Source organism: Puntigrus tetrazona, chromosome 14 (genome assembly GCF_018831695.1).
Source record: "Puntigrus tetrazona isolate hp1 chromosome 14, ASM1883169v1, whole genome shotgun sequence".
Taxonomy (NCBI): Eukaryota; Metazoa; Chordata; class Actinopteri; order Cypriniformes; family Cyprinidae; genus Puntigrus; species Puntigrus tetrazona.
In genome coordinates this window covers 21,320,972-21,336,199 of record NC_056712.1, presented here as the reverse complement: position 1 = coordinate 21,336,199, position 15,228 = coordinate 21,320,972, and the positions used below count along the sequence as shown (strand labels likewise).

The 15,228-nt window shown below is 35.2% G+C and overlaps 2 protein-coding genes across 2 annotated transcripts; both read right to left on the bottom strand.

Moving 5' to 3' along the window:
• Window positions 1-1,931: 1,931 nt before the first annotated feature.
• mcts1 (MCTS1 re-initiation and release factor) lies at window positions 1,932-4,559 on the bottom strand. The gene is made up of 6 exons (XM_043256619.1): window positions 4,375-4,559; window positions 3,651-3,803; window positions 3,450-3,547; window positions 3,163-3,296; window positions 2,244-2,311; window positions 1,932-2,156 (listed from the first exon to the last, which is right to left on the bottom strand). The coding sequence occupies exons 1-6, from the start codon at window positions 4,383-4,385 to the stop codon at window positions 2,075-2,077; spliced, it is 546 nt and encodes a 181-aa protein (XP_043112554.1). The 5' UTR covers window positions 4,386-4,559; the 3' UTR covers window positions 1,932-2,074.
• Window positions 4,560-5,224: 665 nt separating this feature from the next.
• cul4b (cullin 4B) lies at window positions 5,225-14,526 on the bottom strand. The gene is made up of 20 exons (XM_043257198.1): window positions 13,463-14,526; window positions 12,639-12,754; window positions 12,446-12,549; window positions 11,921-11,990; window positions 11,747-11,820; window positions 11,502-11,664; window positions 10,771-10,860; window positions 10,191-10,273; window positions 9,977-10,044; window positions 9,748-9,866; window positions 9,481-9,673; window positions 9,270-9,374; window positions 9,065-9,175; window positions 8,867-8,952; window positions 8,664-8,771; window positions 8,464-8,577; window positions 8,227-8,332; window positions 7,569-7,741; window positions 7,334-7,486; window positions 5,225-6,414 (listed from the first exon to the last, which is right to left on the bottom strand). The coding sequence occupies exons 1-20, from the start codon at window positions 13,917-13,919 to the stop codon at window positions 6,319-6,321; spliced, it is 2,589 nt and encodes an 862-aa protein (XP_043113133.1). The 5' UTR covers window positions 13,920-14,526; the 3' UTR covers window positions 5,225-6,318.
• Window positions 14,527-15,228: the final 702 nt, after the last annotated feature.

Genomic DNA, 15,228 nt, shown 5'->3' with positions numbered 1-15,228 from the left:
GACAACTTGAATTTTGTGACTTGCCGATTCTAAATAATACTACTTTATATTATGTATTTTTCAAGGGTGTTTCAAGGGAAATTTGCTATTTCCCTAAATTCAGATGCATAAATTTATACAAATATTTCAGATCATTTGCATCCTTTCAAAAAGTGCCTTAAACCCATGCTATTGACGGCGTAGTTAAAAACTAGATTTGACTTCAGCAAACACACAGCTCATGTGAAAGCAGTCAAGTGCGGTTGCAAACTCACGCTGTTATTTTTTTTTATATAAAGTATAAGTTTCAGAGCATGGAAAAACAAGTATGAAAGTCACCCTTTACTGTCACTTTGCTAAAAGACAAATGATTAAATGATGAAACAGACAATAAGGTGGGTAGGTAACCATAGGCTATTTACGCACATTCTCTCAAAGATGCATAGAGTTGTAAAGGTAAAAAGCAGCTTTTTTTCGGATAATATTTAAAAATGTATCATACCTCTGTCTACGGAGTTGTTGAGTTTTTCCACTGCTGCACAGTTGATCTCATACTGTTCCTGGTGTGACTGTATCTTCACTCTTCAGCACATGTGGAGTTGTTCGATCAGTCTGTTGCTTCATTTTGTACGGTAGCTTGAGTTCTACTGTAGCAGGACATGATGGAGGAACCTTCAAAACCATACTGTCACCTTTGACCTGTTCAGTGATTGGAGAGGCTAGCTGTGATGGAGGATTAAAGCAAACGGTTTCATCATATTCATTTTCGTACGTAGTGTTTAAGTCAGTCAATAACTTCACGTTGCTCCTTTTGCTCTTTTTGCTATCAGGAGCGAGCCAATACTTTTGCTCGAAATCAGACAAGGAGCTGTTCTCATTGCTTTGTCCTATTGTTGGAGGACTCAGATATGCCTTTTGCTTAGGCAGAAACACATGTGACCAATCCAAGGATGTGAACGTGTAGCTAACCAAATCTCCAACTTTCAGATCCATCAGTAGGCTATCCAAGTTGTCTTCTGCTTTTGCTCCATGATCATTCAGTTTACTGATCAGCATTTTAACATTAATTTTAACAGAGATTCATTTTCTCTCTTTTATCCACTTTTCAAGATCAGTTCCTCTGAATGGAGATTCTTAGATCAATGCTGATATATTTCTGTTTTGTAGTTTTGAAACTCCTGAGTGAAGTTTGTCTAAAAGATAGAGCCAATACTTTGTTTTCTCCTAAACGTTTTGGAAGAAGCGAGAACCTTCAAAGCATTTTCGAACGTGGGTGGGTTAGACGGCAGCTGGAAGCCACCACAAAATGTACAATTGAATTTAGAACCTACTGATAAGCTACTCAATTTATTAAAGTCAGCTTCTACTTCCCCTTCTATTGTTCTTTTATTCGCTGTCAAAAACAAAGCAGGCACCATCCAGCACTATCACAACATATGTGACTGTATCATTATTTAACATCAGAAATATTACCAGAAGGCAGATGTAGCTGCGGCTGTTCTTGATTCCAACGTCCAAATGGAAACATGTATTAAATCGCTTAAGAAAAATTTAATGAAATTTAGTTTTAACATATTTTAGATGTATAATATAAATGTATTATATTTAGTGCAGAAACAGATTTTAACGTTAATAGATTTACCCTGTACTATTGGTTTTGATTCCCAGATAAGTAGATTAATCACATCCAAAATAAAAGTTTTCATTTACATAATACACACCGTGTGCTAAATTATTAGGCAAGTTGAAATTGTGTTCATATTTTTTGATTTTGCCAATTCCAATTCACTTAAAGAGACTTTGCTTGACTACAAAATCCTAAAAAAAAAAATTTAGGATAAAAACTTAATGAGAATAACATGCTGAAATGTGAAATCAATTCTGACTGATTTTTCATAGGCTTTATGACTTTTCACACTCTCACTACAGCAAGAGACCATTTCAGTTCGGAATGACTTGAATGCAGGTTTTATTTGTGCATTAAAATGGTGTTGCTTTCAAAGCTTTCGGCATGGTACACAGTTGAGTCCATTCATGTAAACAGTAGACGGGCAGCCTGGTGATAACGGGTCCAACCACATCCTTTCGTCTGTTGTTACTTATATGTCTTCATGTGCCACAGTCCATCATTCAGATAGTGTACGTTCTCTATTCCAATTCCCTTGTTTACTTTCTCTCTGTTCAGTTAAGAGAGACGAGAAAATATTTTCATTTAAAAAATTTATTTGAATACCAAATTGTATAGAAAGTTTAGGAACACTTACATGTCATCTGCAGACATCTTCATGACTCCCACACAGAGCGCATGCTGCTTCCCTTCTGCCATTATAGCCTGAAAACAAATACTTAAGGACAACAACCTGTAATATGCAAAGAACCAACCAAACTATAACATGTACAACTAACACACAACTAACTGTTTGCTCAAAAATAAATATTTATGAAAGTGATGTTATTGTTAACTCAAAGTATTAAAAAAGTTGTTTCCGGCAACTGAAATAAAACTGGAATACGATAAAATATACATATTAGTATGTCACTTAAACTAAAACTGAAATTGAAATTAAAATAAATGAAAACTAAATATTAATTAAATATTAACAAAATAATTGCAATGCTCAAAAGCATGTAACAGAAGTACTCTGTATATACAAAATATGAATAAAAACTGTATGCTAAATACTATTCCGTACTTAAAAGTATAATTTTTTTTCTGAAAATTCCTTTATATGAACATAATAATAATAAAGTATTAATAACATCAATAGTATGGTGTTTGTGTCCTTTTTGAAACTGACAAAAGATGTGAACTAATCCTTTACATTAAAACATTATGATGCAATATTGCTAAATGTTTTACAAAACTTTACATTTTTGTAAAATGTAAAATTATAATTTTTTTCGTTTATGCCAAAAAAAAAACATTACGATATTAAAGTTGCTATTCCAAGAAGACATTTTGTAAATGTCCTACCGGGTACGTATCAAAACATAATTTTAGAATTAATAATATGCATTGCCAAGAACTTCATTTGATCTTTAAAGGCACCCTCAGATTTCAGATTTTCAAATAGTTGTATCTCGGCCAAATATCGTCCTTATCATAAAATGTAAAGCTTATTTATTCCTAATTAGTTTTTGTGTTCCAGGGTCACAAATATAATACAAATGCTACAAGGATACAACTACTGTGTCTGTTTCAGCGGGGTAGAGTTTGGCTCCTGGTGATGTGAGGCCTGGGCACATGATATTGGCTCCACTCAGCACAAATTTGATAGCTCCTTTATCTACTTGTTGGTGTGGCAGAATGAAGGGATCTGGGAGAAGAAAAAAAAGGACGTGTGAGCACCAGGCATTAGTCGAAGCAAATCATTAAGCTTAACTTGGGATAAATAAGCATTTGTCTAGAACCTGCTGCAATATTTTCTGCAGGGATACCATCTCACTGATGAAAATAAAAGCAATCTTACATTTGTGTAGAAGTCTGAGGGTGGGATAGAAGGGTCCCTCTCTCTGTCTGAAGAAGAGCAGCTCTCCATTTACCGTAAGAATTTCAATATGCTCATGACTGGAAATGTAAACAAAATATCACCCCTCCGATGTTAAATGAGTTACACTTTTAGTACTGTGAATCAAAAATGCCCTGACTTTCCATACTGTGCAACTCTTACCATCTCACAATTTTGACAGGGTCCTTTTTGGGCATTATCTGGTTGAGCCAATCATCGATGTTAGGAAACTGATCTAACAGCTGATTCTTTATACCCTTAATAACAGACGTCTTCAGCTGAATACAGTTCGAAACATTTTCCTTTTCATCAAATCTACGAAGACAAGGAGAAAGAAAGGAATTTACATCAGGTCTCACATGTTACATCATTTTTTTTTTATGGCTAAGTATAGCAAGATCGAGAAATTGGTGTAGTATAAAGGTCTGATGTAACAAATACGTTTTAAAAAAAAAAAGAAGAAGAAAAAAACTGACGTGTTTGTCCTTCAGTGTTTAATGTAAACATCTTTTGCAATCAAGGTATTTTTCGCATTTTTAAAATAATCTGTTCCAGTTAGAAATATTAGAAGTATATTAGCAAACGGTAAGTGCATAAAACACTAAAAACATAGGAAAACATTAATAATTTCCAATGAACCATAAAAATCAGCTATGACAGAGCAAGTTAGCAGTGTTAGCTAAACAGGTTGATGTCTCGGTTACAGAAAAATAAGGGCAGAAATTAAATTACAATACCATGTAAAACTGGTAAGCGTATACATGCAAAATTTCTTCTATTTCTACGAAAATGTCAAAGCTACTATGTAAACGAAACGCTGCATTTCTATAACAATGCTAAGTTGTATTAGCTACTACTTATAAGGTTGACAACGTCTCAAGCTTACTTTTTAAACATCCTTGCAGGTCGCTATCGGTCACGTTTGTCCTCCTATCTGTGTGATGTTACAGCTGGTAACTGCTAAGCTTTTTGAACGAAAAATTTAAACTAAACATTCAGTGCAAGATTTAATAAACCAACTCCACGCTTCACGTCAACCGCAGGTGATTCCTGTTTACGACATTTACGACAGTGGTAAACATTTCACGGCAAGCGAAAGTACGGTATGGCAGACAAAACGATATGTACTTTGTAATTCAACTGTTAAACTTTACTGATATTGCTAATAATAGTCAAACGGAGCAAAAAAAAAATGCTGCACATTACTTCCTTTAAATATGCAAATCGTTTCAATATGCACCTATTTTATACAGATGTTCTAATTTGTTAACATCTAATTATTTAAATCATTTGTTCAACATCTCTTTATACCACTCCATCGACAGAAAACAATATCAAAAGCCATAAGGGTAAATAAAATGTTCATTATGTTCTTAAGAATAAAATGCTTGATGTATAAACATCTTTCTGTAATAAAAGAACAAAATATTATATATATATATATATATATATATATATATATATATATATATATATATATATATATATATATATATATATATATATATATATATATATATATATATATATATATATATATATATATATATATATATATATATAAAAGGTTTTCCCTAATGCACTAAACCTAAAATCACCACAGAAAGATATATAAATAACATCAATACGAGCATAAAATAAATGCCAGGTTTGATATGGTTATTGGTTAGAAAATGTATTATGCTAAATGTTTTTTTTTTCCACAGGAAGACTGCAAATTGATTAGAAGGACAAGATCATGGAAACACATACAGTTGTTTATTCTGAGGCAATAAAAACAAGCATACTTTTTCCAGACACTGGACGACTGTCCACTTAAGTATGATTTCTCAAAACACCATTGCCAAAAATTCCACAGACAGATCCAGTGATGCCACACAGAGGAGCTTCTCAGTATACGGGCCTAATTCAGAACTCAAGGGTTATATAAACTTGGAAACACTAGAATGATAAAATGCTGCTGCTGTGCTTGTTCTGAGTTTCCGGGGGAGACAGAATGCAGTTGCAATGTAGTCGAGAGTGTCAAACATCAAAGTTGTGTGTAAAATGTATATACAAAATAAACAAGAGGAGGAAATGTGAGATGTAAGCAAGGAGGGAAAAAGGAGGAAGATAAACAAGTTAGTGTTTAGCAGCGTTAACATTCCTACAAACAAAACAAGTGCTTGGTTTTATCTAATCTTGGCACATACTGTGAAATGTCCAATCATCCTCAATTGTTCTATTTTATCAGTAAATCACATTCACAGAACATAAATTGCTTGTGACCAATCAGCTGAATCTTCTTTTCTTTGTACAAACATTGGCAAAGAGAAAACCTGCTTTCACACGCTGCTATCCAATACAACACTGACTGTCAAATTCAGTTCAATTTGGTGATGGTTTTCTTTGCACAGGTTATACGGCACTATGTTCTGATGTTTGCGTGAATAAACCATGAAGGAAAAAAAAAAAAAAAAAAAAAAACATGCCAGAGACAAACAAAAGCCGTGGAGCCAAGTCTGAAAATAAATAACTTTTCTTTTTAAGCTTGGGCTAGTCCAATTCTCAGAAGCATCTTAACAAAATAATTCTGTATTTTCTTTTCTTCTAATTGGACATGCCATTGTGACAGAAATAAAACATACTGTCGAAGCCATGGAGAGAAAACGGATTCAGTTGTTGGTCACTGGGGTGAAGATGTTTAAGTGAACAAAACCTGGAACAAGGGGTTCCATGGGCTAAGGGAAGTAAACAACATCACTGAGAACAGCCTCCTCCTGTCATTTCTAACATCCCTCATCTACCCCTCTCATTCTCTCTCTCGCTCTCTCTCTCTCTCTCTTGCTTTCTAAGCCACGTAGTTGTATTGATTGGGATTTTCCTTATCCCTTTCCATGTAGTCCCTGTCAATAAGTGACTCTATCCTCTTCTTCAGATCAGCAGGCTGCAAAAAGATGAAACAAAATTTAGTGGCAGTGACATATATTCTGTGCTGCAAGTCTTGTGCTTCCAAATTTAGTGATATTGAGACCAATATTATATACATCTCTGAGACACGAAGGAAAAAAAAAAAAAAGCATTATCAGTAAAGAAAATTTAAGGAAAAGCTGAATGATTATTGACAAGCCCCTCGTGATTATTTTTAGTGAACGCATTTGACATTAAACCATTTTGTAATGTAGGCATCTCATTCCAGAACAAGGTGGACAAGGGGAACTTAAGTGCTGTTTAAGCTCTACTATTTAATAGAAAGCAGGTAAGATTTTTAAAAGGCTTATTTTCTGCTCACCAATTTGATGAAAAATAGCGTAACAGCATAACTTGTACATTATTAAAACACATACTGTAAAATAGTAAATAAGTTAAATAGTAACCAGCAAATGTTGTTACAAGTAAAAATAAACTTTATACATTTTAAAAATGTAATTTTTATGCAAAGCTGAATTTTCTGCAGTTATTACTCCAATCTTCAGTGTCACATGATCATTCAGAAATCACAATAAACATGATCAATACTGAAAACATTTGTGCTGCTTAATATTTTTCAGTAACATTAGAAATGTCATTACTGTCACTTTTAAGCAATTTACTGAATCTGTGCTGAACAAAAAATAGCAACAAGAAAAATACTTTTGCAAACTTGTACACAGATAATGTGCAACCTGCAACTGAAATTGCTTTCATTATAATGCACAAAACTGTCACAGTGCACCAAAAAAACTCTGTATATGACTTGGATTTTTCGAGTGATGTTTAGCTGCACCCTTGAAGTTTACAGTCTAGCTGCAAGAAATGTATTTATAGCCAATCCAGTGAAACTACTATAACTATAAAAAAACAAAATCTGGCAACCATAACCTCACCTTGACTGGGAATTTAAGTTGGTTGTACACTTCAGACACCAGAAGGTTATGGCTGAGAGTTTTCCTCATCTTCATGATTCGAACAATGGCAGCATCGATTTGGTACTGGCGGTCCTGGAATACTCTTTCTGTAGTGCTGGCTTGCTCCTCCACCTGTGAGGTACAGCAAAGACATGAGGCCAAGCAGCCAGTAACATTCAGACAACAAGCAAAAGACAGGTGTGCTGGACAGTACCGTTTCTTTCATCTGAATCTGGTTGATTTTAATCCTGAAGAGTTTGTGTTTGAAATCATCATTACAAGAGAACTTGTCTCCATCCTCCACGTCTTTACTCTTTGGGGTTTTGGTAAGGACACGCGCCTTCCCACAGGCCAGTGACTGTAGAGTCCGCCTGAGCTCACCATCCTCTGCAAATATGTGCGTAAATGTATGTGTCAGGTTTGTTAGGAGATTTTAAAAGGACTCTTTCATACAAAGACAAATTTAAGCAAACATGAGTGTTCTCTTAATATAACTGTATAGAGAACACTCGTTGAGTTGTATTAGCAACACTAAAAGATTTCATTTTACATTTACATCAAGTAAATGTGTCTTCAATAAAAGGAAATTTCGATATTCGTACTGGAAAAAAAATATTGTTGACTTTTTTTTTTGGCCATGTATGCAAGATTAAATGCCATTAATTTGCCATGCCGTGACAATTTAAGACCTTCTGCTGTGATTTAAGACTTTTTAGGACCTTAATTTGCAGAAGAATTTTTTGAATTTAGAATTTTTAAAACCCACAGAAAGCGTGCTTTAACTTTGAACTAAAGTTTAACATTTAATCAACTAGTATCGCTTATCAACAAGAATAAATTGCAAAGCACTTGTGTATCACAAGTGTCCATACCAATGCCTGTAGCAAGTTTAATATCCTCCAGAGAGAACTCCTCTCCTTCATTAAACATCAGCAGAACTAACGTCTGAAACAGGGATACCTGCAGCTCTTTTTTGCCCTGTGGGAAAACAAATGGGGAAACAAATTATTCAGAGAATCCTTTAAAAAGAAGAATGTTTTAAATTAGTTATATATACTATGGTCAGCCAATAGTCAGTAGTACTCTTTTCAAAATAAAATGTGCATTACCTCTTTAAATTCTGCCTTTAAAACACAATGTCCTAACGTAGACTGCCACTGAAGTTTTCGTCCACTGTGTTTGCCCAGGTAAAACGTTTTGAAAATCTCCTGCAATCTCACCATCTGAAGGTATTAAAAAAGGTATTACTTACGTTTAGGTGACAAGGAATATCTAATCCAAGATCCTATTTCTCAATATCAGAACAAACCTCTGGAGGCAGATGTACTTCCATGGGTACATATGTTGGCCAATAACCCATAGTGAGGATGTTCACTGTCAGCTCAATGTTCCCAGGAATATTTTGGCATTGCATGTGCTGAGGTGCAGAATCGAAGAGAGAGATTTTTAAGATGTAACTAGACACAATAAGAGAATGGAAATAATGGAAATGAAAATAAAAGCTATTATTACCTGTTTGAATTGCACCATAATATCTTTTGACAGCTCCATATCTTTGAACATCCCTTCAAGCTTACTGGTAAATGCAGCACCACATTCTAAAAGAAAAACAATTAATCATTTTGTACTTCAGCGCCTTTCAAAACACCTGCGTTATCGTCAATGGGATGTTTTAAGAACAAAATATAAAAAAGGAGAAATTTAATTTACCATGCTTTAGTTTTGACAGCATTGATTTCTCTGCGTCTACAGAGGCACTCTTTCCCACCAGTAACCTCTTTGCCAAGTCTTTCTTGTAGAAGGCCTCAAAAACATCTTTGCCTTAAACAGAGAGATAAGAAGTCTGTGAAGCCTAGACAGATAACTGAAAGCTTTCTGGGTCCTTGGAACAGAACATGAAGTTTAAATGTATTACCATAAATGAACCTGAATATGATCATTATCTTGTCCAACATTTTCTCAAGTTCCTCATCAGTCGCTTCTTTATTCCCAGCACGGAGCTTTGAATCCACATATTTTGCTATAGACAATAACACAGAATTAAATCATTTTAGTCTGGATACAATTACCTTTAGATTCTCAAAAAAAACAAAACAATGAATGGTGGGAAAACACTGTGAGCTGACCTATGAGCTCAGCAGGTTTGTTTGGCCGTTTATTGATAAAGGTCTCGAAAGCCTCCTTCATGCCATTAACAAACTTCTCATTCTTCATGAAACACACATCAATGATGTGATCGACTTTATCCTTGAAATCCAAAAGCTCTTGAACCATTGTCTTGTCTTTCTCTGGGTTGATGACGATTGTGCTTCCAAAGGCCTGAGACACAACAAACAAGACTTGTGAAATTGAATGTGCACAGTCATTTCATTCATCAGATGGGTTCCCCGCACCTTGATGTACTCGATCCAGTGCTGCAGAAGCACCTGCACGCCTCCCTTCACACGACTGAAGAGCTGGTACAGCAGAGACAGGTCTTGAATACGGTTCTCATCCAGCAGGTTATTCAAACCTAGAGCGTGACAAGAAAACCAGCGCTTATGTATATCACATGTTATTTTGAGGATCATTTGAACACTAAAATCAAAAGTCAGTGTCATTTTCATTCGATGAAGGCGATACCTTTCTGAAGTATTGCAGTGAGGTGCTCTCCAAGCAGCTGCTTTTCTACTGTGGCAATAAGGGATTTTCTACAAATAAAAAAAGACAAATGTTGAGGTCTTTTCATATTATATTATATTATATTATATATATATATATATATATATATATATATATATATAAAAACACGATAACTACTAATTGTAAATGTTTGTTTTATTCTCTGCATACTTACTGTGTGCTCTGGTCTAAGTATGTAATGACTCTATCTGCTTCCTCTTCCAGACGTTTGTTGACATGATGGAGATACTCTGGCACCTGAAAAGAACATAGTTGTTGGGGATAAAAAAAACTGAAAGGTGACTATCCTAAATGAGGTAGAGAAAAATGTAATTAAAAGTATAGTTCACAAAATTTGTGGAATTTGTGTTTATTTTGTGGAACACATCTTCGTTTAGATTTTTTCTTTCCATTCATAAAATCAGAGTTCAGACAGAAAAACACCATAAAAGGTGTCTTTATGACTCACACTAGTAATCTGCTACATCTCTCAAAAGCAAAAACATGGAATGCTTCCCAGCCTGTGGTTATGTATGAAATTTAACTGTATAAAAGGTTATTTTTTAAAGGTGTAAATAATTTTGAAACAATAAAGAGTAATTACATAAAAGAAAAAAAAAAAACTAACACAAACCTAGTCTGTAGCGACCCTATAGATAATGAGACATGCCAATAATTTATTGCTTACAGAATCACAATAATAAAATAAAATCTAAGCAAATCTATATTTTATTTTCCCCTAATGTGAAACTCACCTCTCTTTCCTGCATGAGTCTCTGGCCCTCTGCAGCATACAGTCGATTTGTCTCCTCCAGAAAGCGCTGCTCGAATGAATCCTGATAAATCTGTCATAAAATGAGCGAAGGTGAGATTACAATAATACTAACACTAAAAGCTTTGGCCACACAATTTAAGGGCTGAATAATATCAGGGATCAGGACCTCACAAGATCTGCAGAAAATTAGCCATCATTTTCATTTTTCACCAATGCACTTATGCAGAGTCGTTTGATTCTGAGACTAAGTGTAAAGACGCAAATGACAGGATGTGGCATAATTTTGGTGCGCAAAGAAAATATTTTGACTCATTGCTCAGTTTAAAAAAAGCTTGTTACAGTCAAGACCTTATGGAGATAAACAAGCCATACTTTGAGGGTTTAAAAGCAGAAACATGAATTATGAACATCAACATTAATACCCAAATGAATTGCATTTTTTCCTTGCAAATATGAATAATATACATGCCAAAGTAACAAGACCAATAAAAATACTTATTTTGCAATCTTGTATGCGTCATGTGAGTTACTGGGTTTACTGACTTTATACAGGCATGCCACTTAAGCAAACGATAAGTAGTGCAAGTAATGTTTTTATTTATCGATTTCGCATTTAACAAAAAACTGAGAAAGTCAAATGTATTATTATTATTAAAAGGTTACGGCAAAAAAAATCAATATAAACCCAGATACAATGATTTGACGACTAACCTGCAGATCTGAGAGCATGCTCAAAAGACTCCTCAGGAGACTGCGGTCTACGGCCTCTCCACTCCGCTCTCTTTCAATAAGAAGCAGTATCCCATCGATTGTCTTACTCTGCACCTTCAGGTCGCTGATGATATAGAAACGAAACAACTCCAAGCCCATGTCCCTAAAGACAAAAGACGAGTGTATCTTTAATCGCCAGTGGAGGGAACAGCAAAGCAACGTCGACGTTGACAGTGAAGACATACCAGATTGATGGCAGCATTGAATTTTGTAAAACATATGTGCGATCCAAAAACAGAAAAATACTCCTAATCATGATCTAGAAAAAAAAAGGAAAACATTTTTGCAACAGATATAGTAACATTTTATAACAAGTTAAATTTTTTTAAAGACACATGTAGAGACAAGAGAAGACAAACCATTTGTCTGCAGTGATCTTGCCAACATTTATCTATTTTCTTGAGGAACAGAACGCTGTCTAGGGCATCCGTAGGGCAAGAGTTAAGAAATGGTTTCATATCAGTTATGATCAGCAGTCTATAAGCAGACAGTCCTAATTAATTACCAGTGACTTCCCATCATCTCTGAAAAATGTTCCCTCGTATATTTAGCTCATAAGATACACCGTCTGCCTAGTTTTCTAGCAAAAGCATTAATGAGTTTCAGCTCAAAGTTCAGCTATTTTATAATATTGAAATCAATTTCGATACTTTTTTTAAAATACATGACCAATTAGAAATAAATGTATATTTCTGACTACCACGGAAATGATTTTCTGAAGGAAATTAATAGTCCTAATCAGCAAGGATCCATTAAATTGATTAAAAGTGACAACTTATGTTGAGCCCCGATGCATGCGCTGTACTTTAACTCTCATCCCAACAAGAAAACAAGAAACAGAATTAAAAAAATAAATAAAAATAAATTAGCAATTAAAAGGATATTCCCTGAACTGGTCAATCTGTGCCTTGATATGGTCTTCACAGACCACTCTGAGCTGTTTATAGAGCTTGGCAGATATCTTATGAGAGCACAAATTTTCAACAGCCTGAGAAGACAAAGGGGAATAAACAGCGTTAGATACCATGTACAATATTACTAAATGATAAAACAAATACATAAATACATAAAGCATACCTGATAGAGCTCCTCTAGATTGTACTTTATTGAAGTGCTGTTTTGTATGGCCTCTACTGCCTCCTTCAGCTTCTGCCAGGTCTCATTCGTATAATTCTCTGGTAATTTTGGCTTTTCTGATATAACATTATAACAAAAAGAAGGATGTGTATAAACAGATAAGGAATGCGTATGAAACATAAAAACGGATTAGTGTTTCCGTGGAGGTCAAGTTTTGATTTCGCTTCATCATAAACAAATTGAAGTTACATAACATCAACTGGTACTTTTAAATAATAAAATAAAAAAAATCTCATCTGTTATAGCACAGAATTTACTTTTATAAAGACTCAAGGTATATATTATGCAATTACTTATGATAGATTATGGCTACTAAGACAATGTAAAAAAGCGAATGACAATGTGGCATAATGTTTACCACGAAAATATTTTAGAGTTTAGGACAAAAGTTAGACAGTACAGATAAGTTACAGTAAAAATATCATGAGGCTAAACATACACTATGAGGGTTTAAAAACAGAAATATAAAGCTTGTATTAATAAAATGTGTTTTAATATTGTTGTTATATATATATATATATATATATATATATATATATATATATATATATATATATATATATATATATATATATATATATATATACTTAGATAAAGACAGAAAGCTGATCTCCAACAAGTTGTTTACTACTGTTTAATGTGCGTAATTTCTGGACATCGCAGGTGTGTTTGCCACAAAATACCGTTTAGGCAGACAGCTAAGTTTCGAGACACAGACTACAATGTTTTCATAGAAGACGAGGGGGACCACTGACTTCACCGACCTTTAAAGTTCTTGATAACAAGTTTCTTTGCAGCACCGGGTTTACTGTTGGAGAAGGTGGCGGATCCCGCAGACTTGGTCAGTCCGTTAGCATGATGCCCGACACCTCCAGGCAGGAACACATTTCTCGTCTTTGAACACGATTCAGCAGAGTTACACGACTCCTCGGCCATCTTCACATCCAGTCCGATCAAATCCAGCGGATCTTCGAACCTCAACTTCTTCTGGATGTGCTGCTGCTGCTGCTGTGAACTGGAAGAGCTGGACGTTGTTGAGGAGGAATTACAAATGGCTTTAGGAGACGAAGATATTGAATCAATGTCTTCCTTCTCTGAACTGTTAATTTTCCTCTTCTTAGAAGACGTTAAGCTACTGTCGTTGTGAACATCAGAAGCTGCCGGTCTGGGCTCTTGGGCTGGCGGTGGGGGATTAGGGGAAGGTAAACCTGTTGGAAACATGAAAAAAGAAATACCAAATCAAATCGCTAATCTACTAATGCTACGATCCCGGGTGTGGACGCTTTATATTCCTCGGTCTCGGTCGGGGGGAGTGCAACCTCGCGGCTCCGAGTGTGAATAAGGAGAAAAGGAGGATAAATTGAGAAGTGCAGTCCCACTTGGACCCTTCTCTGTTCTTGTTATTGCCAGCAGAGGAAAGATGGTTGAATACTGCTTCCTCTCTCGCGCGCGCACTCCGGCGCGCTGCACAAAGTCCGCCGGATCACAAACTGCTTTTCGCCGAGGACTGTTTGCGTTAAAGCATTCTGCCGGACGCCGTCTTTCCGCTCGGGAGATACGCTGGTATTTTGGGTTTGAGAAAAAGTCCGCGGGGAAATAGTAACTTTTCTAAGAGGCGACGCTGACCCGCCGGAAGTACTTTCAACCGTTGCGCAGCTGCTGTTGAAGCGCGTTGGTTAAGCGCGAGGCCTGGCGTTTCCGGTCTCCTCCACCAGGGGACGATAATGCATCGCGCGCAGAGCAGTCTCAAAACTCTCGCACTAGCCTTTGTGAATAACAACATCCAAGCTAAACATTTCAGTATCATTACATTGATGTTTTTTTTGTGGTCAACTACATCATATTTTTTAGTATAAGGCCTAAAAATATTATTCATAAACATCAAGTTGTCACATTTGAATAAAGTAGGAAGTAGATGCATTTTAAATAATTTAATACTAATTGCAATTTATTTTATGTTTTTGTATATAAACCACATTTGTCAGCCTTATGATTGATTGTTTTGTGATTAAAATATGTGTTTGTTCACACTATTGGGTCACAAAATGTCAAGGTGTGTTCAATTAACGTTATCTTTTTTTATTTTTATTAAACAGCTTTTTTTGCCAAGTCCCTTGAATTACGTTATCGGCCAGTTTGACCCATTTACATTTTGCTGTTGTATATTTTACAGTGTGTTACAATTTTTTTAACAAGTCCAATTAGGAACAACTGATTATCAGAAATTTAAACATTAACCTCAGAAACTGCGGACAGAGGATTTAACTAACACGACATTTTCACACGTAAAATAGCAATGTTTATATAAATATGTAAACTTTGAAATAGAATTTGCCCCATAAATGCGACTAGTGCACCTAGGTAAACAAGGATGAAATAAAATGTTTTGGTATTAATAATAGTTTCGCGGCAAAGTATGTAGGTTGGCATTTTGTAAAACTAATACAACGCTTCTGTAACTTAGCGGACTTAATTAGACACAGGTTTGCCGAATGAACAGTATTGTAAACTCGACGTGAGGCTCATGTGC

Coding starts and splice junctions, on each gene's coding strand:
- mcts1 (XM_043256619.1), bottom strand. Junction 3,548..3,650: donor CCTGTCAAAATTGTGAGATG/GTAAGAGTTGCA, acceptor TTACATTTCCAG/TCATGAGCATATTGAAATTC. Junction 3,297..3,449: donor CCTCAGACTTCTACACAAAT/GTAAGATTGCTT, acceptor TTCTTCTCCCAG/ATCCCTTCATTCTGCCACAC.
- cul4b (XM_043257198.1), bottom strand. CDS start 13,919: ATGTTTCCAACAGGTTTACCTTCCCCTAATCCCCCACCGCCAGCCCAA. Junction 9,375..9,480: donor CAAACCTGCTGAGCTCATAG/GTCAGCTCACAG, acceptor TATTGTCTATAG/CAAAATATGTGGATTCAAAG. Junction 8,578..8,663: donor AAGTACATCTGCCTCCAGAG/GTTTGTTCTGAT, acceptor TAATACCTTCAG/ATGGTGAGATTGCAGGAGAT.